Source organism: Callionymus lyra, chromosome 1 (assembly GCF_982586985.1).
Source record: "Callionymus lyra chromosome 1, fCalLyr1.hap1.1, whole genome shotgun sequence".
Classification (NCBI taxonomy): Eukaryota; Metazoa; Chordata; class Actinopteri; order Syngnathiformes; family Callionymidae; genus Callionymus; species Callionymus lyra.
Window position 1 is genome coordinate 5651038 of NC_141818.1, and position 22853 is coordinate 5673890.

The window sequence follows — 22853 nt, forward strand, 5'->3', positions numbered from 1 at the left end:
ATGACTTGTTTCAATTACAGCGAGAGTTTTTTTTTTCTCCGGCGCTCCAGCTAGAGTTGTGTTGTTGTCCCGTCGAATACACAGCAGGTTTGTCTGAGAAGTGTGTGATGTCGCTGTCCTACTTGTCTCCTTAAAAGTATCCTGAGGATTTTTTTTCTTCTTCTTCGGCGACAAACCCCAAAGAGAGAGAGAGAAGTTCAGTCGGAGAAGTTTTCCTCTAAAGTTTGGAAACTAATCATGGATTTGGGAAGTTGTGTTTGAGTGATGGAAGTAGGACTGAACCACTGTTGGAAAATGGATTGTAAAATCCAATGAATGCTAAACCCTTACCTGAACTTTATAGTGTAAAAAAAAAAAAGGAAATACCATCACTGCTAAAATCGCGTGGAATGAACAATATGGAAACATATTGTTTTATTTTTTAAGAAAGTCTGTGTTTGCGTGGGTTTACTCTGGGCACTCCGGTTTCCTCCCACAGTCCAAAATGGACAGGTTGAAGTTGTCTGTAGGTCTGACTAGCGGTGTGTACTGTCAGGAATCTGGCGACGTCATACATGTCATGTTACAGGGTCAACAATACAATCTATCATGATACTGTAGTAACAAGGATATATGTGTAGTATTGTCGAGTACTTGACTCTGGTGTTGCAGTATTTACAGACCACATGACACTTTATGAAGGCGTAACTGCTTTGTTTTGAAACCAAAATATGTCCATTACTGATCATTAGCTCCAAGTGCTGCTGGCGTAGACTGTATCCTCTCGTCCTCAGTCATCCCTGGGATCTCTCAGGATTTCATTGTTTCTTTAGCTGCTTTTTTAGCTTCTTTAGCTGTATGTTAAAAATGGAATTATATTATAACACACTTTATTTAAATGTAAACCATATAAGAAACTACGATGAAAACTGAATTTTACTTGAAAGACAAATAAATAAATACATACAATTAAATCAATGAATAAAAAAGTGAAAACAACTACTTAAAAAAATGTATTTAAAATAATCGTTGTTGAACATCGATACGGTGTTGAAATAAAATGTTTTATTAAACCAATATTTTCATACCACAAGTATCAGAGTGTGTCATGCGAGAGGCTGGCGACCTGTTAAGGGTGTCCCCTCCTTATCGCCCTGAGTAGCTGGGATAGGCTCCCGCAGCGCTGCTTAGGGAATCAGTGGATGACGGCGAATGATTTTATTGAATCTTAATATGAGCAACAAGAAGCTTCAGAACTAGTCGGTGTCGACACATGTCACTCACCTCCTTCTCGCCCGACAGTGCCCGGGAACCTGGGCTGCTTCAAGGACAGTGGCGACCCCCCCACCCTGTCGGGCAGCAGCGAGACCTCCAACAAGCTGACCATCCAGAACTGCATCGGCTTCTGCCGGCGGCAGAGATACAAGGTGAGCGTTTTTCTAAAACTCTCCCCAAAACTCTGGCTGGCACTTCCTGTTTCCTGTGTCTCGTGTTTCCATGACAAGCCATGGCAGTGATCTAAGCCGACAGCTGGAAACCCCAGCGTTATTCTTCATCTTCTTCTCGTCCGTCTCCGAGTCTGGCAGGACTTTGTCTTGGCGGTAAACGGATCCAGGTGTCCAGATGGACACATCTGGTTCTGGCAGCTCCGCCGCTGGTTCCGAACGCAGTCTGTCACGTCTCTTCATTAAGTGCTGAAGCTCCCGGAGGAGTCGTGGACGCTGTCGCCGTCGTCTTCTCTTCATTATCTCGGCAACAACACGGGCCTGATAATGAGGCGCAGACCGGGCCTCGTCCCTGGACTGTCTGGCTCGGTCACGGAGTCAGAAAACGTACAAAAAAAGATTTAAAAGGTCTTAAAATCAATTCAAATTTAAAACCTTTGCGTCTTAAAACAGCTTCAACTGTAAGTAAGTAAGTAAGTAATATTTATTTATATAGCGCTTTTCCAGACCAGGGTCACAAAGCACTTAAACAATCAAAACAATACTCAAAAAAGTATATACTTTAAAGATCAAGATAATACTGAGAACAACACAGGAGTTCCAGAAAATCAAGGAAAAGCCTGAACAAATAGAAACGTCTTAAGATGTTGCAGTGCATTATGGGGATTTTAATTTAAGGGACCATCTCAAGTAACATAAATAATATAATTGATAAACAAAATAATCCTGTTCAAAAAATGATACAATTTGACAACAAAAGGTTTTTTTCTTTTACAAATTCCAAAAAAAACATCACTGTCATCCAATGACAAGATGGGTGTGAAAACGTAGATGTACTTGATCTGCCAGCTTAATTTCCTATTCATGTTTTTCAATGCTTTTTAAAATATATTTTATTTTTTAAATATAATATACACGAGTTTATTACTACACACATTCTAAACCATTTTTCTAACATCTTCTTCATATATATATGTATATATATATATATATATATATATATATATGTGTATTTAAATATATTTATTTGATTATTTGATTTAAATATCAATTTATTTTTTAAACCTTACAATAACCCTCATAGTTTTATTTTTTATTTCTTTGATATTTTCAGAAAACTTTGTATTAAAAATATTTTCCTTTAAATATTTGTAATATATAATTTCATTTAATTCCATTTCAATTGGATTTTAACTAAAACCCTAAGTCAAGTTTTATGCTTTTTATTTTTTCTATATTCAATCTTTTTAACGAAACTTGTTTTTAATATCTTCTAGTTTATTTATTTTTATCATGTTTAATCTTATCCATAACAAACAAAAAATATTGAATCATTTTTCTATTTCTTCAATGTTATTATTAACTTTTATTTAAGCTTTCTCTTCATATAATATATAATATGTTAATTATTTTTTATTTTTTGGAATCTGGGGCAACTTGTCTGAGGACGATGACTTGTCATGATTCATGGGCTCCTGAATCACCAGAACTGGGCTCCATTAAAGTGGTGGATTCCGGCTCCATGAGAGGTCTTGAGCGGGAAGTGACGCGGCACCTTCGGTGACTCAGGCCCTGAGAGCGGGACAATGGTGTCCTTCTGATGCCGACACAAAAGCTCTTTTGAGGGCCGCTGCCACCGCCGAGGTCGTCACGCCGGCTGGTTTTCCTGACGCCCCACATTCTGGCGAGCCAGTGGAATACGTGACTCAGTGTTTTGATTCTGGACCTCGGCGCCGGAGAGGATCCGACACTTTTGTGAATGATCTGCTCACGGTTGTGTCGTCCTCAGCTGGCAGGCATGGAGTCTGGATACGCCTGTTTCTGTGGCAACGAGGTGGACGTCCACGACCAGGGAGAGTCGCCCAGCATGGAGTGTAACCACGTCTGCTTCGGAGATCATACGCAGCCCTGCGGAGGAGACGGATGGATCATCATCTTCGACAGTGAGCTCACCTTCATCACACTATCTCAGGGAGGAAGAGAAGGATGTGGTGGATGGATGAGAGCAGTGATGATGATGATGATGATGATGGATGAGAGCAGTGATATGATGATGATGATGGATGAGAGCAGTGATGATGATGATGATGATGGATGAGAGCAGTGATATGATGATGATGATGGATGAGAGCAGTGATGATGATGATGATGATGGATGAGAGCAGTGATATGATGATGATGATGGATGAGAGCAGTGATGATGATGATGATGATGGATGAGAGCAGTGATATGATGATGATGATGGATGAGAGCAGTGATGATGATGATGATGATGGATGAGAGCAGTGATATGATGATGATGATGGATGAGAGCAGTGATGATGATGATGATGATGGATGAGAGCAGTGATATGATGATGATGATGGATGAGAGCAGTGATATGATGATGATGATGGATGAGAGCAGTGATATGATGATGATGATGGATGAGAGCAGTGATGATGATGATGATGATGGATGAGAGCAGTGATATGATGATGATGATGGATGAGAGCAGTGATATGATGATGATGATGGATGAGAGCAGTGATATGATGATGATGATGGATGAGAGCAGTGATATGATGATGATGATGGATGAGAGCAGTGATATGATGATGATGATGGATGAGAGCAGTGATATGATGATGATGATGGATGAGAGCAGTGATATGATGATGATGATGGATGAGAGCAGTGATATGATGATGATGATGGATGAGAGCAGTGATATGATGATGATGATGGATGAGAGCAATGATATGATGATGATGATGGATGAGAGCAGTGATATGATGATGATTATGGATGAGAGCAGTGATATGATGATGATGATGGATGAGAGCAGTGATGATGGTGATGGATGGATGAAGTAGAGACACAGTGAGATGATGATGATGATGGACGGATGGATGAGAGCAGTGATGATGATGATGATGGATGGATGAAGTAGAGACAGTGATAGGATGATGATAATGGATGGATGAGAGCAGTGATGATGATGATGGATGGATGAAGTAGAGACACAGTGAGATGATGATGATGATGATGGACGGATGGATGAGAGCAGTGATGATGATGATGGATGGATGAAGTAGAGACAGTGATAGGATGATGATAATGGATGGATGAGAGCAGTGATGATGATGATGGATGGATGAAGTAGAGACAGTGATAGGATGATGATAATGGATGGATGAGAGCAGTGATGATGATGATGGATGGATGAAGTAGAGACACAGTGGGATGATGATGATGATGGATGGATGAAGGAGAGACAGGGATATGATGATGATGATGATGGATGGATGGATGAAGGAGAGACACAGTGATGATGATGATGGATGGATGAGAGCAGTGATGATGATGATGGATGGATGAAGAAGAGACAGGGATATGATGATGATGATGGACGGATGAGATCAGTGATGATGATGATGGAAGGTGGATTTATTTAGGGAAGAATAACTCAGGGGGTTGTGGTTGATGATGGATGGATGGATGGATGGATGGATGGATCAATGACTGATAGATTAAATGATGGATAAATTAGAAAAGGGATTGGATTGAAGGATGGATGATGGATGGATAAATAATGGATGGATGAATGATAATTGAATGGATTGGTGAATGAATAATGGATGAATGATGGATTGATAATCAATGAGTGATAGATGGATGATAATAAATGATAGTTGGATGAATGAATGATGGATAGATGAATGGATGGATAATAATGAATGATAGTTCGGTGAATTAATGATGGATGATGATAGATTATCTTTGAATGATGGATGGATGATAATAAATTATAGGTGGATGGGTGATGATGGATGGAGGGTGATGGATAGATAAAATATGAGTGATGGATGGATGATAAATGACAGTTGGATGAGTGAATGATGGATGATGATGGATAGATAATTGTTGAATGATGGATGGATGATAAATGATAGTTGGATTAATAAATGATGGATGATGATAGACAGATAATTGTTGAATGATGGATGGATGATAATAAATGATAGTTGGATGGATGATGATGGATGAATGATGATGAATAGATAATAGATGAGTGATGGATGGATGATTAATGATAGTTGGATGAATGAATGATGATAGATAGATAATTGTTGTATGATGGATGGATGATAATAAATGATTGGTGGATGGGTAATGATGGATAGATAAAATATGAGTGATGGATGGATGATAAATGACAGTTGGATGAGTGAATGATGGATGATGATGGATAGATAATTGTTGAATGATGGATTGATGATAATAAATGATAGTTGGATGGATGATGATGGATGAATGATGATGAATAGATAATAGATGAGTGATGGATGGATGATTAATTATAGTTGGATGAATGAATGATGATAGATAGATAATTGTTGTATGATGGATGGATGATAATAAATGATAGTTGGATGAATGAATGATGGATAGATGATAGATGAGTGATGGATGGATAATAAATGATAGTTCGATGAGTGAATGATGGATGATGATGGATAGATAATCGTTGAATGATGGATGGATGATAAATGATAGTTGGAATGATGAATGATGATTAATAGATAATAGATGAGTGATGGATGGATGATAATAAATGATAGTTGGATGGATGATGATGGATAGATAATAGATGAGTGATGGATGGATGATTAATGATAGTTGGATGGATGATAATGGATGATGATGGATGGATAATAGAGGATGGATGGTGATGGAATGATGGATAGATAATTGTTGAATGATGGATGGATGGATGGATGGATAATAGTGGATAGATGAATGTTGATGGATAGATAATCGTTGAATGATGGATGGATGATAAATGATAGTTGGAATGATGAATGATGATTAATAGATAATAGATGAGTGATGGATGGATGATTAATGATAGTTGGATGGATGATGATGGATAGATAATAGATGAGTGATGGATCGATGATTAATGAAAGTTGGATGGATGAATGATGGATGATGATGGATTGATAATTGTTTAATGATGGATGGATAATAGTGGATGGATGGTGATGGAATGATGGATATATAATGGTTGAATGATGGATGGATGAATGATTAATGATAGTTGGATGGATGATAGTGGATGGATGTTGATGTAATGATGGACATAAATGATTGACAGCTGTGTCTCCTGCAGCTCGTGTGGGTGCCTGTGGAGGAAACTATTCGTCTCCGTCGGACGTGATCTACTCGCCCGACTACCCCGACCGTTACTCTCCGGGGCGCGTCTGCTACTGGACGGTCCAGGTTCCTGGAGCTCTGGCCTTGACCTTCAACTTCACCTTCTTCGACATCTCGCACCAGACGGACATGGTGGAGCTGCTGGACGGACACAGCAACACAGTGGTCGCCAGGTTCGACTGGCGCCACCCGCCCCGAGAGCTGCTCAACGTCACGGGCGACTTCGTCATCCTCTACTTCTACTCCGACAGAACCAACCAGGCGCAGGGGTTCGCCCTGCTCTACCAAGGTACGGCCTGCAGGGGGCGCCACTCTGGTCAGGGACCGTCAACATGACGGGGAGGAGGAGAAATAATTCATTAATAGATGATGAAGCTAAATTAGTTACATTTTTTAAATATAGTAAATAATACATCAAATAACACTATATAAAATACATGAATTGAAATATTAAATATATTATTGAATAAAACATAAAATATCATAAAAGGATAGGGGACGTCAACATGATGGGAAGGAGGAAAAATAATTCATTAATAAATATTGAAGCTAAATAAGCTACATTTTTATATATAAAATACATGAATTTAAATATTAAACATATTGTTAAATTATATATATAATATCATTAAAGGTTAGGGGCCGTCAAGCCAATAGAAAGAAGGAAGAAAAACCTAAAAATAAAAAACAAGTGATTACATCTCATGACGGAGCTCCTTAAGTTGCATATAAAAATATTAAAAAAAATATATATATATACATAAACTCAAATATTTAACAAAATATAAAGAAAATATTCGACAAAATATAATATTAAATAACATAAAATAGAAGGAATCTTTTTTCCTCCAAAATATTTACTTTAAATAATTTTAAAGACAAAGAAACTGACCGTTCCAAGGGGCCGTCAACCAATAGAAACAAAACAAAACAAAACAAAAAATATATATATATATATTTAGATGAAAGTTTGTCGTAATGCCGTGGTATTTTTAAAACAAAGGTCATGAGTCATATTATTTAGTGATTATTTTTTTGAAGAAAAAGAAATACCCACAAAAAAAGTACAAATATAAAAGAAAAGAAAAGAAAAATAAGTTTATTTAAATTTATTTTAAGGATAAGAAATACTTACAATAGGGACAAATGTTAAATTAACAGAAAAATAAGAAAAGAAAGCCCTCAAACAATTAAAAAAGGAGGTCTGGTGTTGGTATATGTTCACAAGAATAATAATTTAATAAAAATAAATAAAAATAAAAAGTAATTCTGAGGGTCGCACTTGTCTGACTCTTGTTAGGGGCCGTCAAGCCAATAGAAAGAAGGAAGAACTAAAGAAAAGGAATAAAAAAAGAAAAGAAATAAAGAAAATATTCGACAAAATGTTAAATATTATATTAAATAAAATAGAATAGAAGGAACATTTTCTTGAAAAAACATTTACTTTAGATCATTTTGAAAAAAAAATTTTTTTCCCAATTCCGACTGTTGTAAGGGGCCGTCAACCAATAGAAAGAAAACCTTAAAAAATAAAATAAAATAAAAATAAATCATTCTGCCATGATGTTTTATTAAAAAAGGCTTAATAAGCTACAATTAAAATCTTTATATTTGATAATATATCATAAAAGGCATGTTTTTTCCAAAAAAGTAAATACTTACAAAAAGAACAAATGTAAAGAAGGAAAAAAAGCTCTTGTTTTTTCCTCCTTCATGCAAACCTATTTGTTTACACTGGGATTGTTTGCGTCGCTGCTTTGCATGAGCCGGTGTTGGACCCGAGGATCCCTCGTCCCTCGCCGCTCCGGGGACCTCGCATTTGAATAATGTTTTCTTTCGCCTCGGGAGCTCTTATCGAGTGGCGGCAGGCGGCCGCGCTCCGACGCTCCCGGGATGAATGGCTCTGCGGATTCTTTCCAGAAGCCCACACTCAGAACGCACGACCTGGAGGGCAGGACTCGTGATGACCCGATAGTCTTGACTGGATTCTGATGACTCGGCAGAATGAGTTGAATAGATTTAACTGCGGCGAGCGATCACACTGTGGCGCTAGAGGACGAGGGCGAGGACGGGGGAAGGGAGATGGTCGGATGTGAAAGTTAATTAACCAATTAACCAATGAGAGCCCAGATCTCACGGTGACGCACAACGGAAATGTATCAAAAAATGATTTGCGTGAAACGCATCTGATAAAGGTCTGATCCACCATTTTGACTCTCCACTGACATTAGACCCTCCACTAGCAGATTGACGTACTTTTATAGATGAACTTTAAAACCAACTTTGTTTTATTTAATTTTGTATTTTTTTTTTACAATAAAAGACCTCAAATTTAATGAGATATAAACTTCAAATAATAAATATAAAAAGGGAAATATATGGAAGTAGATATCAATGAAATCTGAATATTGACTGGATGAATTTAACACTTTAAATGTTAAAACATATTTTTTTTGTAACATTTTTAGGCTTTTAATTTATTTTTGAATAATAATGTAACAACATTTCTATATTAAAAGGTTAAACATTTTTTTTAACACTTATAGTTTTTATTCCAAAATAAATGATAAATTAAATATATTTCAATTCTTAACCATTTTAATTCAATATATCAAATACTTTTAATCAATTTCGTTGTATCTCTTGGTATAACACATTTTTATTTTGAATTTAAATAGCTATAAATTAAAGAATATTGAATTTAGAAAATGTGTTTTTTAAATTTCCTTTTTTTTTGGTAATATGAATTTCAATATATGTGTTAATTAAAACGTTTTTCCATTTTAAGATTATTTTTTTTAAATATATATACAACAGTTAAAAAATGAACTTTTCAATATACAAATTGTTGAATTTAATTTTAATAAAAACTAAGAAGTTTCAACATTTGAAATCCTTCAATATCCCGATGATTTACTTCCATAGAAAGTATTAATAAACACAACATGTACTCAGTGAATCAAAAAAACTCATATTGTTGTTTCAAATAATCATTAAAAAACAGGTGAAGTTTGAGTATATTTTCTCGAGGTTTGAAGAAACTTCTTCTTCTCTCAGCTCTGATGACGGACACGTCGGGCGAGTCGGGCGACGACGCCCTCGCCAGCACGGTGGCGCCGGCGCCGGGCGTGACCTCGAGGTCCAACAGCACGTCGAAGGGCCGGACCTCGCAGATCCTCTACGTCATCACGTCCAGCCCCGGCAAACCGGAGCACAACATGCCAGGTCAGTGGGCTGGACACGGAGGGACCCCCGGACACAGTATGTGACCCACCACCGTGTTTCACTAGCCTTTAGCTTCCTGTGCTCGCGTCTGATCAACCCGCTGACCTTTGACCCTCCTCAGTGTGGACCATCTACGCGCTCGCCGCCCTCCTCGTCCTCACCGTGGTCGCCATGGTCGCCAAGCTGCTGCTGCACGTCTCCGTCAAGTGAGTTCCTAAATAATAATAATAATCTCAATAAAATCAGATGATTTCAATGTTTAGTCGGATTTACTTCTGCATGTGGCCCTTCAAAGTAAAAGCCTATTTATTACAGTAAACTGAATAGAAGTAGTATTTTGTACTTTACTGTTGTTTACTTCTCAAGCTTTTATTGGTGAATATTTCCTGTCGCTCAAAATAACGTGAGAGGGTTTTATATCATATTTATTTATTTTCTGATGAATATTTCAATATATGTGTGTTTAAGAAAATATACACAGTTAAAAATCGAAATTTTCTTTTTCAACATATATATTATTCTTTTTTTTGCTCTTTTTATTATTTTTAATCATAGTTGGTTTAGTGTTTTTATTCAATAAAGTGTTTATAATTATATAATAATATTTTTTTTTATTTAGTTGTAACCCTTGTTCATGTATTCTGTACATTCAAAATATATTTAATATTTGTTTTTTTAATGGTTTATAATTTAATTAATTCTGACTAAAATAAAGTAATTGTATTTTAATTTAATTCCCAATTATTAATCAAATATTCACGGGCGTTTTCTTTTGTGTGTGTTGCAATTAAACTTCCGGCCTCTAGATGGCAGAAGTCGTTACATCCCTCTAGTTAAAGGGATAATGACATTTTTTGCGAGATTCCGACGTAGACTGAGGACGAGAGGATACAGTCTACTCCAGCAGTTATTAAAGCCGATTCTTAGACACCATTATTTAAATAAATAAATATGAAAAGAATAAAATATAATTATTTTATACAAAATATATTTTACCGACAGTTGATCTTTTCTTCTACGTTGTACGGCACTTCCTGGTTCGTGACCTCTCTGACCCCGCCTCTCCCCCCAGGCCCCCCAACATCCCGACCGTGAGCGGCTCGGAGAGCTGCAGCCAGAGCACCTCGTCCTCGGAGCCCTGGATCATCCTGTACCGACCCTCCACCATCTCCCTCTTCAAGAAGAAGCTCAAGAACCACCACGGCGACCTCAGCCCCCTAGTGGGGAACTAGCGCAACTACTACTTCTTCTTCTTCTTCTTCTTCTTCTTCCTCCTCCACTGCTGCCGCTGCTGCTGCTCCATCACTGACACTGAGCTGAGCTGAAGGACGCGAGCAAGACTATCACCAGATGCTAACTAGCATGTGGCTAAGGGAGAGGCTACGCCCCCCCGCCCGAGGAAGAGGAGAGGACCCCTGGGGTGTCACGCCTCGTGACGCGAGGACGCCGCGGAGGAGGAGCTTCAACCTTCCGCCATGTTCCATCCATCGCGTCATCATCGGAGGAGGACGAGGGGAGCTCTCTGCCGCCCCCGTGTGGACGATGATCATACAACGAGTCTCTCGCTCGTCTCTGAGAAACACTTGAATCATGGGAAGTTTCAGGGTCAACGAGAGAGGGGCTCGCTCGCCCACTCCGCTCTGGAGAGAGAGGATGTTGACGGGACTGCGGGGGGGGTATGTTGTGTTCAAGTGCCTTAAGGATCCACTTTGACCCCGAACTCTCACTTACGTCTTCACAACTGCTTTGACTCTCATGGAAATATAGACTTGTTTAGTTTAGGAGCAGGTGTGTGGAGGGTTGTGAGTCAAAGGAGAGGCAGTTGTGTACTTAAAATACACAAATGGACTTAAAATGGCGCCAAAGAAAAAAATCTATTTAAATCAACATGAAAATGTTTCCTGTAAATCAGATCATTAGAGAAGAAACGTCGTAATTCAAGCAGAATTTAGTCGTGAAATCTGTTAAAAGATCATTTAATTTTGGTTTGTATTTATTTACAAATAAGTGGATCAATAATCAAAAATAATATCCGTCAATAAAACAAAACAAAAATATCCACAAATAGTTTGATAGAGAAGTTTATTTAAATTGAAGATAAATGTTTCTTAGAAAATCACATTATAAGACAAGAAAAGTTGTAATTCAATGAGAATTTAGTCGTGAAAACATTTAAAGTTTATTTTCTATTTGATTTATTTTAAATCAATATAAATATTTTTACATGAATAAATAAAACAGAGAATATCCGTCAATAGTAAAAAACAAAGTAATCCAAAGAAAAGTAGCAATAAAAGTACAAATTTATATTTAGGTACATTTTAATATTTTCTTGTAAAAATCTTATTAAAAACTTTCAGATTAGAAAGGAAAAGTTGTAATTAAAAATAAATGTCGAAAGCTGTTGAATATTTTTTGTTTTTGGTTTGTACTTATTTAGATTCAATCAAATTGTATTAAATTAAAATACAGATGATATTAGTCAGTTAAACAAAACAAAATCGATAAAAGCAGCAATTAAACTACAAATATCATTTTTATATTATTGACTTTATTCAAATTAAAATCAGAGCAAAGTAAAGTTGTAATTAAACAAGAATTTAGACGATTAAAGATTAATTGTTTTTTTTTGCTTTATATATATTTATAGAAGAAATACAGATAATATTGGTCAACAAAACAAAAAAACATCATGAATAAAAGCAGCGATTAAACGACAAATATTCATATATAGGCAAATTTTATACTATGGTCTTATAAAACATTCAATAAAAATTGATAACATATGTATTTTTACTTTAAATACTATAAATAATAGTATAAAGATAAGTTTTGTTCCAGCAAAATAGGGAAATAATCATTACATTAATAAAGTTGTAGCGTTCAAATATCAATAAAGTTGTGACATCAAGAGTAAAAAACACAATCCTCACTTTCAGATTGTGACATGAACCCGGGCACGAGTCACGAGTCACAAGGACGAGTCACGACTCACGAGAAAGAGTCACGACTCACGAGAAAGAGTCACGAGTCACGAGGACTTGACGAAACCATCGACTTGTTAAAAAACGTGATTAATTGAAACGCCACGTCCCGCTCGTGTTACTGAACATATTGTTCACGTGGATTCATCGCACATGACCAGCGCTCACTCCTCCCTGGATCACAAATGGAACGCACTTACAGCCGCCTCACTGGGAACCTCCGGCAGCACTTCGGCTACGTGAGCACTCCATCCTGGTTCAACCGTCGTGAAAACACACAAACGGTTGAATGGACTCACAAACGTTGTTTAGACGAGCGATGTCGTCACAGCGATGAAGAGAAACAGAGGATTATCTTCGTTCAGCAGCTTCTGTGTCGATGAACTTGTACATAGTCGTGGTTTTTATTTATACGGTAAATTATTCTTGTTTTCTACGTGGGACGAACACATCTTTTGTATCCGTGAAGTGGTTTAATTTAAAGTGTCCTGTACAATAAACACTGTATGCATGTTTCCACGTCGCAGACGTCTTTTCTTTTTTCATGTATTGAAAACTGTGAACAAAACTCCCTTCACTCGTGAACAAGATGATATTTAACCAGGTTTAACTTTCATCAGCAGCTGCAGCGAAGCACGACTCTCACGTGGAAAGTTTGTTCTCAGTCCATCAGAGAAGTTCAAAGGTCAACTAGGGGTCATATTTGGGTCTGCACCAGGACCTCCTCCCAGTTAGACACATCAGTGAGGGGGGGGGGGTAAAATAAATAACTTCTCGTCACATCAGCCAGAAATGAGTCTTTATCAAAAACATCCAGGTCAACATCTGCATCCTCTTATTTCCCATGATGCTGCGGGGCCGATCAGATACTGAAATGACTTCCAGACTCTCTCACACACACGCACACACACACGCACTTATGCACGCACACACACACACACGCACGTATGCACGCACACACACACACACGCACGTATGCACGCACACACACACACACGCACGTATGCACGCACACACACACATTAAGGGTCAAGTGTTTTCAGCTCTGGGACAAAGATGGCGGCGCCTCAGTGTTTACGACCAGATGTTTCAAAATAAAAGTTTCATCTCAGCGACTCTTTTTCTCACTCGCTTTAAGAAGTAAACAAATCGTTTCTTTTGTTCTTTTATTCAATAAACTGTTGCTGGTCGAGTTTTTGATTCTATTGTTTAAGTTGTTCTTAACATGATTTTATTTTTTTATTCTTAATATTTATTTCTATTGTCAATTTATCACAAAAATGTCAACTATGAAGGTATTTTTGTTTCTTATTCAAATTTTTTAAAGTTGCTAAAATTAAAAAACAAACAAACAATGATCTAATTAAAAAAGATCTTTTAATTATGTTTTTTCAATAAAAAAAAAAGACTTCAGGACTTTTATTTATTTATTTTTAAGAATCAAATGTTCGACCAAAATATGTAAAAGGCACAAAAACATGATTTCAATTAAATAATACAGTTCAAATAAAAAAAGTGTTCAAGTATTTTTTTTATATTTATTAAAACGTTTTGTTATAGTAGCAACTTTTTTTTTGTAGTAACTTTTTTCCTATTTGAAAATCTCTTTTTTATTGAAGCAGCTTCATTTTTCTATAGAAAATGTGTTTTTTTTTCAATCAAAGCAGCTTTTTTTTTTAAATTTAGCTCCGTTTTTGTCATTGAAACATCTTTTTCTGATAGAGGTAGCTTTTTATTTATTTATTTTTATCATTGTAGCAACTTTCCTTTTGATTTATGCAGCTTTTTTATTGAATATATATCATTATCTTAACCAAGTATTTTTACTCAATTGAAGCACATTTTTAAAATATAAAATGTTGGTTTTAATTGAAGAAGCTATTTATTTTATTTCACTGAAATGACTTTTTCATAGAATGTATTTTTAAAAAAAAATCAAATTTCGATTGCAGCAACAGTTTTTATTAATGAAGAAAAAACTTAGAATTGAAGGATCTTGACCTGGTCCTCTGGCTCACCCTGCTGGTAGAAACAAGTACTTCATTAGACTGAAGGTGTTTTCACTCAAAACACTTTTTTATAGTTTTAATGTTTTATCGTCAAACAATACAAGCATTTCAAAAAACGTCATGACCTCTGGTTGACCTCGGTCTCTCAACAGCGTTTGCGATGCAGCGCGGGTCAGACTGGGAGTCTCCGGGCGTATCCTCTTGTACTCAGTGAGAACTCCAGAACCTTCCCTGGAGGACCAGCTTCCCACAGGCTCCTGGAACACGATCCACCTGAACCGAGTCAAACCAAGGATCGCTTCCACGGATCAGACAAAAGCTGCGGGAGTCTCGTTACCGTAGGACCTGACAGGGAGCAGGACGGGGGACAAAGGGGGCCACAGTCGGGACCAGGAACAGGTTTCTCCGGCTCTGGAGATCCATGAGAAAGAGTCGCTTTACGCTCCGTGCAGAGACTTGTTTGTTCGGAGGTTCCATGCTGGCTCTGATCCGGCAGAACTCGTGGAGTCTCGTGGCCTTTGGGGGGTTTGGAGGACAAGCTCGAGCCTGTGGAGGAACAAACCAGACATGACCTCTGAGGCGCGACAGGAGGGTCGCGGGGGCAGCAAAAGACTTGAAACACGTTTTGTAGTCTTTTTTCTATTTTAGTTGATTTTTTTTAAATTAAAGTGATTTTTGTATTATTATTATTAGTCAAAACGTTTTATAAGTCATATTTTATTGAAGCTAAAGACTTTTTGGCAAATAGTTTTAGTTTTTTATTATTACAAGTTAAAAAAAAAGTTATAAAGTCTCGTTTCATTTTTGATTAAAGTGAAAAAGGTTTTGACGTCATTCTTATATGAACGTGAAGAACGTTTTGACGTTTTTAATGTATTTTTTAACGTTAATTTAATTTAAAGTATTTTTTTTTTAATTGAAATGTTTTGTTTTTTAATTGAAGAAACTTTTTGTATTATTTAATAATACAGAAACAAACATACTTTAATTGAATTCACGGCTCACTTTTGTTCTCATAGATTTAATATAGAAAAAAATATATATATTTATAAAATAAAACAATGAAACAAATGTCACGTTTCCCTTGAAGGCAAACGTTAAGTAGTATTTATGAAAATAACAACATATTTTATTCCCTCTATTTATAATTATTATTATTATTATTATTATTATAAGTAGTAGTAGTAGTAGTATTCAATTATTATTTAAACACTTAAATACACATCATTTAATTTATTTGGATTAGAAGAAAAATAGAAACGCTCTGCAGCGTCCCATGTCTATGACGTCACGGTGACGCTGCCACGCAGGGACGACAGTCAACATGGCGGCCCCCGTCAGGCTGCTGCTGCGGAGGGCAGCTCGTCTTTCTCTCTGCGACATTAAATCGAGTTTTCAAAACAACCGTCGATGCTTCGCTGAAGCCGCGGAAGATAAAACCACACACTTCGGCTTCGAGACGGTTCCGGAGGCGGAGAAGAAGAAGAAAGGCGAGTGACAGCCGCTCAGGCGGAACTACCTTCGAGAAAGTGACATTTAAAAAGTTGTTTGACTTTAAAACTCGAAACATAAAGTGAGGAAAGATTCTCTGACGCTGTCATGTTTCTAGAGGATTAAACCAACAGTTCGGGATGATCTTGGACAGAAATAATATTCATTTTAGAAACAGAAACTTAAATAAAGTTTCCTTTTCACGCATAAAGTGGATTATTTTGAAGTTAAATTCCTCAAAAAAAAAGTTTAATATTTTTCTAATTAATGCCGAAATATAAAGTTCAATTATTTGTTTATTAATATATTTTATAGAATGATATTAAATAGTTAATTATGAATAACAACTGTTAACATTTGATATTCATTGTCATGTGTTATTTCTCAATGATGTTCAGTGTTTACAAGTGTTCTCTGGTCTCCAGTGTACGAGGTGTTCGAGAACGTGGCTCAGAGATACGACGTGATGAACGACGCCATGAGTCTCGGGATCCACCGCCTGTGGAAAGATGCTCTGCTGCACCAGATGAACCCTCAGCCTGGAGCCAGACTGCTGGACGTGGCCGGAGGAACGGGTCAGAACCAGGATTCTGCTTCCACTGTGTGTCGCCTATTTAGACTTGGACTTCCTTTTATTGTCATTGCACAGAATAACACAGCAGTGAAGATGGCTAACAAATTTTGTTGCTTGGCAACTGTTAAAAAACACAACATAGAATGAAATTATTTTAAAAAGTATAAATATGAATATGTTAAAAATAGTGCAATATAGTATAAATTGAATAACTAAATAATGTTTTAAATATTGAATGATATATATTATTTGCTGACAGCTTTTTTTTTTTTACACTTCAATGTCTTTAGTTTTTTAGAATCATAAGTTTAGTTTTTTAATTTTGTTTACATTTACTTAATCTTTACATTCATATTATATATATATTTTGTCTGTCAAAATAACATTTTCAAGATTTCTGACAGAACCTTTTAATGTTTTTTTTATTTATAATTTATTTGTATATTTATTTTGTCAAAGAAAATCCGAAATTTTGTATAGTTTGAAAAAAACATTTTTTCAAAATATTATAAAACCTATTTCCAAATGATTTGGCCTTTATATTGTATTGTATTTATATATATATTTTTAATACATTTTATATATATATTTATATTTATGTTTTTAATTTATATTTAATTAATGTTTTATATATATATTTTAAATATATTTGTATTTAATTAATTTCTTTATATTTCTCTTTTTTATATATGTTTAATTTCAAATTTTCTTATTTATATTTTTGTTTTCTTTATATTAATGTTTTATTTATTCATATTTAATTTTGTTTTATTTATTTATATTTTTGGTTTATTTATTTATATTTAATTTATCTTCTTATAATTTAAAATTTAATTTGATCTACCTTTTAATTTTAATAGATTTTCAATATAGTGATTTTTAATTGTGAATACCTTCTATACATTAAAAAAAAAAACTTTTTTTAAGCTTTTAAACATCACAATCACAATTAAACATCAATATATGTTAATATTTAAAATGTTTCTTAAAATAGGAATTTTCGTTGTGCTTTTGTAAATTTTGTTTTTCATGTTTTTTATTAAATTATTCAACATATCTTATTTCAGTTTTGTATTATTTTAAATCTTGTTTCTTTTAATCTATTCCTAATTATTTTTCTGTTATTTTCAATTAATTTTGTAAATTGTAACTATTGAATTTTTATATAGTGTCACTTTTATATTATATTTTATATGATTATTTTAATTGATGTATATTTTAAATGCGTTTAATGAAAGCAAACGTTGATGTCGCTCCTCAATCAGGCGACATCTCCTTCCGCTTCCTGGACTACGTGGCGTCGCAGCAGCAGAGGCGGCGGCGGCGGCGAGCGTCGACCTCCATGCAGTCTCCGTCCTGGCAGGACATCAGCAGCAGCTACGAGGCCGCGGACCAGGAGCCGGAGTCACGAGCGCTGGTGTGTGACATCAACAAGGAGATGCTGAAGGTCGGGCAGCAGAAGGCTCAGAGTCTGGGGCTGACCTCAGGTCTGTCGTGGGTCGTCGGCGACGCTGAAGAACTTCCTTTCAACGACGAGCAGTTCGACATTTACTCCATCGCTTTTGGGATTAGAAACGTCACACACATCGAGCAGGTGAGCGACGACATCATCGTCATCATCATCCTTACTATCCTTACCATCATCGTCGTTGTCTTCATCTTCATCACCGACATTTTCATCATCATCATCTTCATCATAATTGTCATCTTCATCTTCGTCATCATCATCATCATCATCATCATCATCATCATCTTCTTCATCTTCGTCACCGACATTTTCGTCATCATCATCTTCATCATAATTGTCATCTTCATCTTCGTCATCGTCTCCATCTTCGTCACCGACATTTTCATCATCATCATCTTCATCATAATCCTCATCTTCATCATCTTCGTCATCATCATCATCGTCTTCATCTTCGTCACCGACGTTTTCATCATCATCATCATCATCATCATCATCATCATCATCTTCATCATCTTCATCTTCGTCATCGTCTCCATCTTTGTCACCGACATTTTCATCATCATCATCATCATCATCTTCATCTTCGTCATCGTCTCCATCTTTGTCACCGACATTTTCATCATCATCATAATCTTCATCTTAGTCATCATCATCATCATCTTCATCTTGGTCTTCATCATCGTCTCCATCTTCATCATCTTCATCATTTTCATCATCATCATCATCTTCATCATCGTCTCCATCTTCGTCATCATAATCTTCATCATCATCATCGTCGTCTTCGTCACTGACATTTTCTTTATTCATATTTATTTGTTTTCTTTATTTATATTTATGTTTTATTTATTTATATTTAATTTATTATCACTCTTCACTCTGTTGTTCTCCAAAGGCCCTGCAGGAGGCGCTGCGGGTTCTAAAACCTGGTGGCAGGTTCATGTGTCTTGAGTTCAGCAAGGTCACCAACCCCCTGCTGGCCAGGTGAGGACATTACACCTTATTTAACCTATAGAAGGCTTGAACTTCACCTTTAAAAAAATGTAATCTTAACTTTGAACTCCCTTTATCTTCCTGTAATGATCTTCAGAGGCCACTAGAGGGCGCTCTCTGCTCTGTGTTTACAACTTCCTGATGTTTGTTGAACCCAGAGCGCCACCTACTGGCTTCTTTAATTGAAGCTTATGAGCTGATTTCTTCTTTGTCTCCCTTTTAATAAATTATTTTATAACAAATTCTCATGCTGAAGTTAAAGGTTTTGGTTAAAATAGTTAAAAACGTGCCGAAAACACTGACTTCTCTTTTTCTCGCCCGCCGGCGCCTCAGTCTGTACGACGCCTACAGCTTCCAGGTGATTCCGGTCCTGGGCGAGGTGATCGCCGGCGACTGGAAGTCGTACCAGTACCTGGTGGAGAGTATCAGGAAGTTCCCGGACCAGGTGAGATGCAGACACACGTGTGTGTGACCTCTGACCTCTGACCCTCTCTCTCTCAGGAGGAGTTCAAGCACATGATCGAGGACGCAGGATTCAGCAGCGTCTCTTACAGGAACTTGACGGCAGGAGTCGTGTCTCTGCACTCGGGCTTCAAGCTGTGAAATATTTTATATTGATGTGAAAGAGTTTGTTTGAGAGACAATAAAGTATAAAATCATCCAAAGTTGATTATTTGTTTGAAAAATACACAAAGTTAACAAAGTTATTTTCTGTATATTTTTCTTTTATTTTTATTTTTTATTTTTAAGCCTTGAATTACCTTATATTTTCTTTAAGTTTATTTTTTTCATTTTACTTTTCTGACTATTTAAATACCTTAAAATTATATATAATCTAGTTAAAGTTTTTTCTTTTTACACTTTTGACGTGATTCATTTTACAATATTAAATCTTCTTAATCTTACATTTACTTTTAATTTCTTAATCTTCTATTTTATATTTCATTTTCATTTAACCTTTAACTACATGATTTTAAAGTACATTTTTGTACAATTTAGTTTGACAATATTTAACAAAATAAATCTTATTCTCCGCAGAACTTTGTTTTCATTTTGAATTTATGACTTATTTTATACATTTTGTTCTTATTTTGGTTTGTTTATACTTGTGTTAGTTTTAGTCAATCCAATAAAATCATTTAAAAAAAAAATGTAAACATTTTCTATTGTTCATTATATATATATATTTTTTAACTCTACTCATTACGTAAACTTGAAATATAAATTTGTTGTTAAATTAATTTAATATTTGATAATTTTTGGAGGTTTTTATGACCAAAAACAACATTTCAATCATGTGAAGTGAGAGACGACGAGCAGACGAGCGACTTGAATAAAACTGTATATTTTACAGATCTTTGTACACTTTATTACAAAAGAAAACGGTGAAGTACTAAAGTTTAAAATGGATTTTTGGTCAGAGAAGATTTAATGGTGTGCAATTAACCATGTATGTACAACGTTAGTGATTTTCCTCCAGTCAGACATAAGACATGGCTTAACAAAGATAAATATATTAGTCAATAAATATCCAGAGAACATTTCCATTCATGACACGCTGTACAGGAGCAGAAATATACACACACTCGTCTCCAGCCTCCGTAGAAACAATAATTATACTCTTAAAAATATTCATTTGTTTGTACATACTTGAAATCGTAAGTGCTAGAAACAATTAGAAAAATTAAATAGTGACTCGAGTACCCGTCAGTGTCGCACGCGGTACTGAGGAGTCGCCGACTGGATCATAAATAGTTCTGTCCGTGGTGAGTATTTCATAGAAACAGTATCGAGAGTCTGCAGGACAAACAAGGCCAGTTTCCCTCGAGACGAGGTCGACTGCATTACATGGAAGAGAAGTCACAGTATGTCCAGAACCTAAAGGACGAGTCGCTCGAGCCACCGGACGCGCCGGGAGGTCAAAGGTCGGAAATCCTGCTGCTCCTCTAGTCTGTGCTTTACGGTACCTTGTTTTTTCTAATAGAAAATGAACAAACAAAAGGTTTTGGTGCAGAATGTTGCATCTATCAGAGGTAATACGGTTGATGTCCGTCTGCACCGTAATGCCTATAATACGGGAGCAAGCCTTGACAAAAAAATGTTGCCGGTCTATTAGTGGTATTACGGTTTCAACAACAATGAAGCTAATTGACAAATTAAAAAAAACAACCTGTTCATTCAAAACATTACGATTTTGGTTGCCCCTCTAATATAGGGTTTAAGGCATAATATGCACAGCAAAATTAAGTGTTGCTCGTCTATCCAAGGTACTACGGTACAGTATTTTAAAAACATGTGTACCAAATTTCTCTTGTATGCCGAAATGCTAATAATAGAGGAGCACCTACTTTTGTCTTTTAGAGGCATTGGGGTAAATGGAAACGTGCCTACCGTAATGCCTTGAATAGAAGAGCAACAACAAAAAAATATCTGTAAATAAGCTATTCCTCTTGTATATTCGAGACATTACGGTACGACAGCTGCTGGTAAATTAATGTTTTCGTTTGTTTAAACATTAAATTAAATAAATCGCAGGGTAAATTGATGTACCGTACCGCCTGGACTAGAGGAGCACCACAATCTTAGTCTTGACCTGTGAGTTTATCTGTTTATAAATGACTCATGTTTACGGGTTTATTAAAAGAATAAAAAATACATTTTCTTGTTCTAAAATAATCTCAAACGGTTCTTCGGTGGCTCGACGCGCCGCCGACGCTTCCGAGCGCTTCCTTTGGCGAGGATGGTTCGAGCCGGAGAGAGTGGACGCCTCACGGAGGGGAGAAGGAAAAGACTCGCCACACGAGGTCGAAAAGAGTCACAAAAACGGACAGCGTCGGAAGTTTAAAACCTTCGGCCGCTACGACGCGTCGTCTAAACGCTAGCGACCGTCGCTGCTAGCTTCTTTATGAAAGAGCCAATCAGAGGGCGGCGGTGCGAGGACGACGTGTTGTTACCGTTAGCGATCGGAAATACCGTTAAAAACAACGTATTCATTAAAGCATAAAACGGTTGTTTACACGGCTAGCTAGCTAGCTAGCTTTAGCCCCGACCCGCTCCAAGAGTTCGTGAACGCGACGAGGAGGTTCCGAACGACAGACGAAATGGACCGACCCTGAGACACGAGTCACTTTGGTCTTGGGCGCGACCAAGAGCGGTGTCTTGTTACAATATTGCTACAATTAGCTTTAGCGACGTTAAGGCCTCTGTGTTGCTCCGGCACGATCCGCACGACGACGAGGCCACGACCGTTTCCCAGAACGGAAACTAGTGACAGTTTTTTCACATTTCCTGCGTCCGATTGTAAATCGATCGGAGAAAAGAAACGACGCACGATCTTTTGGTTCCCGAGGCGTCGTGACGGGTTTTTACAGGCAGACGGTGTTTTTTTCTTCTCGTGACCTCACTAGAGATGGTGCCAGGTTTGGTTGGAGCACCTCGGATGGCGTCGGAGGGAAAATGAACTTCGAAGAAATGAAACATTTCCGTA

The 22853-nt window shown here is 36.6% G+C and overlaps 2 protein-coding genes across 3 annotated transcripts in view; both read left to right on the plus strand.

The window, feature by feature from the left end:
* kremen1 (kringle containing transmembrane protein 1) overlaps window positions 1-13344 on the plus strand; it is a 74428-nt gene extending 61084 nt beyond the window's left edge. Inside the window, exons 4-9 of one of the 2 annotated variants that reach the window (XM_087789546.1) lie at window positions 1282-1406; window positions 3214-3367; window positions 6582-6914; window positions 9683-9886; window positions 9972-10056; window positions 10923-13344. In XM_087789546.1, coding sequence (XP_087645672.1) covers window positions 1282-1406; window positions 3214-3367; window positions 6582-6914; window positions 9683-9886; window positions 9972-10056; window positions 10923-11082 — 1061 coding nt within the window. In that variant the 3' untranslated portion in view covers window positions 11083-13344. The remainder of the gene's footprint in view (window positions 1-1281; window positions 1407-3213; window positions 3368-6581; window positions 6915-9682; window positions 9887-9971; window positions 10057-10922) is intronic. The other variant, XM_087789556.1, reaches the window with a different exon arrangement.
* Window positions 13345-16162: 2818 nt separating this feature from the next.
* coq5 (coenzyme Q5, methyltransferase) lies at window positions 16163-20213 on the plus strand. The gene is made up of 6 exons (XM_087795584.1): window positions 16163-16333; window positions 16760-16909; window positions 18174-18502; window positions 19269-19357; window positions 19700-19811; window positions 19868-20213. The coding sequence occupies exons 1-6, from the start codon at window positions 16168-16170 to the stop codon at window positions 19967-19969; spliced, it is 948 nt and encodes a 315-aa protein (XP_087651710.1). The 5' UTR covers window positions 16163-16167; the 3' UTR covers window positions 19970-20213.
* The last annotated feature ends 2640 nt before the right edge of the window (window positions 20214-22853 follow it).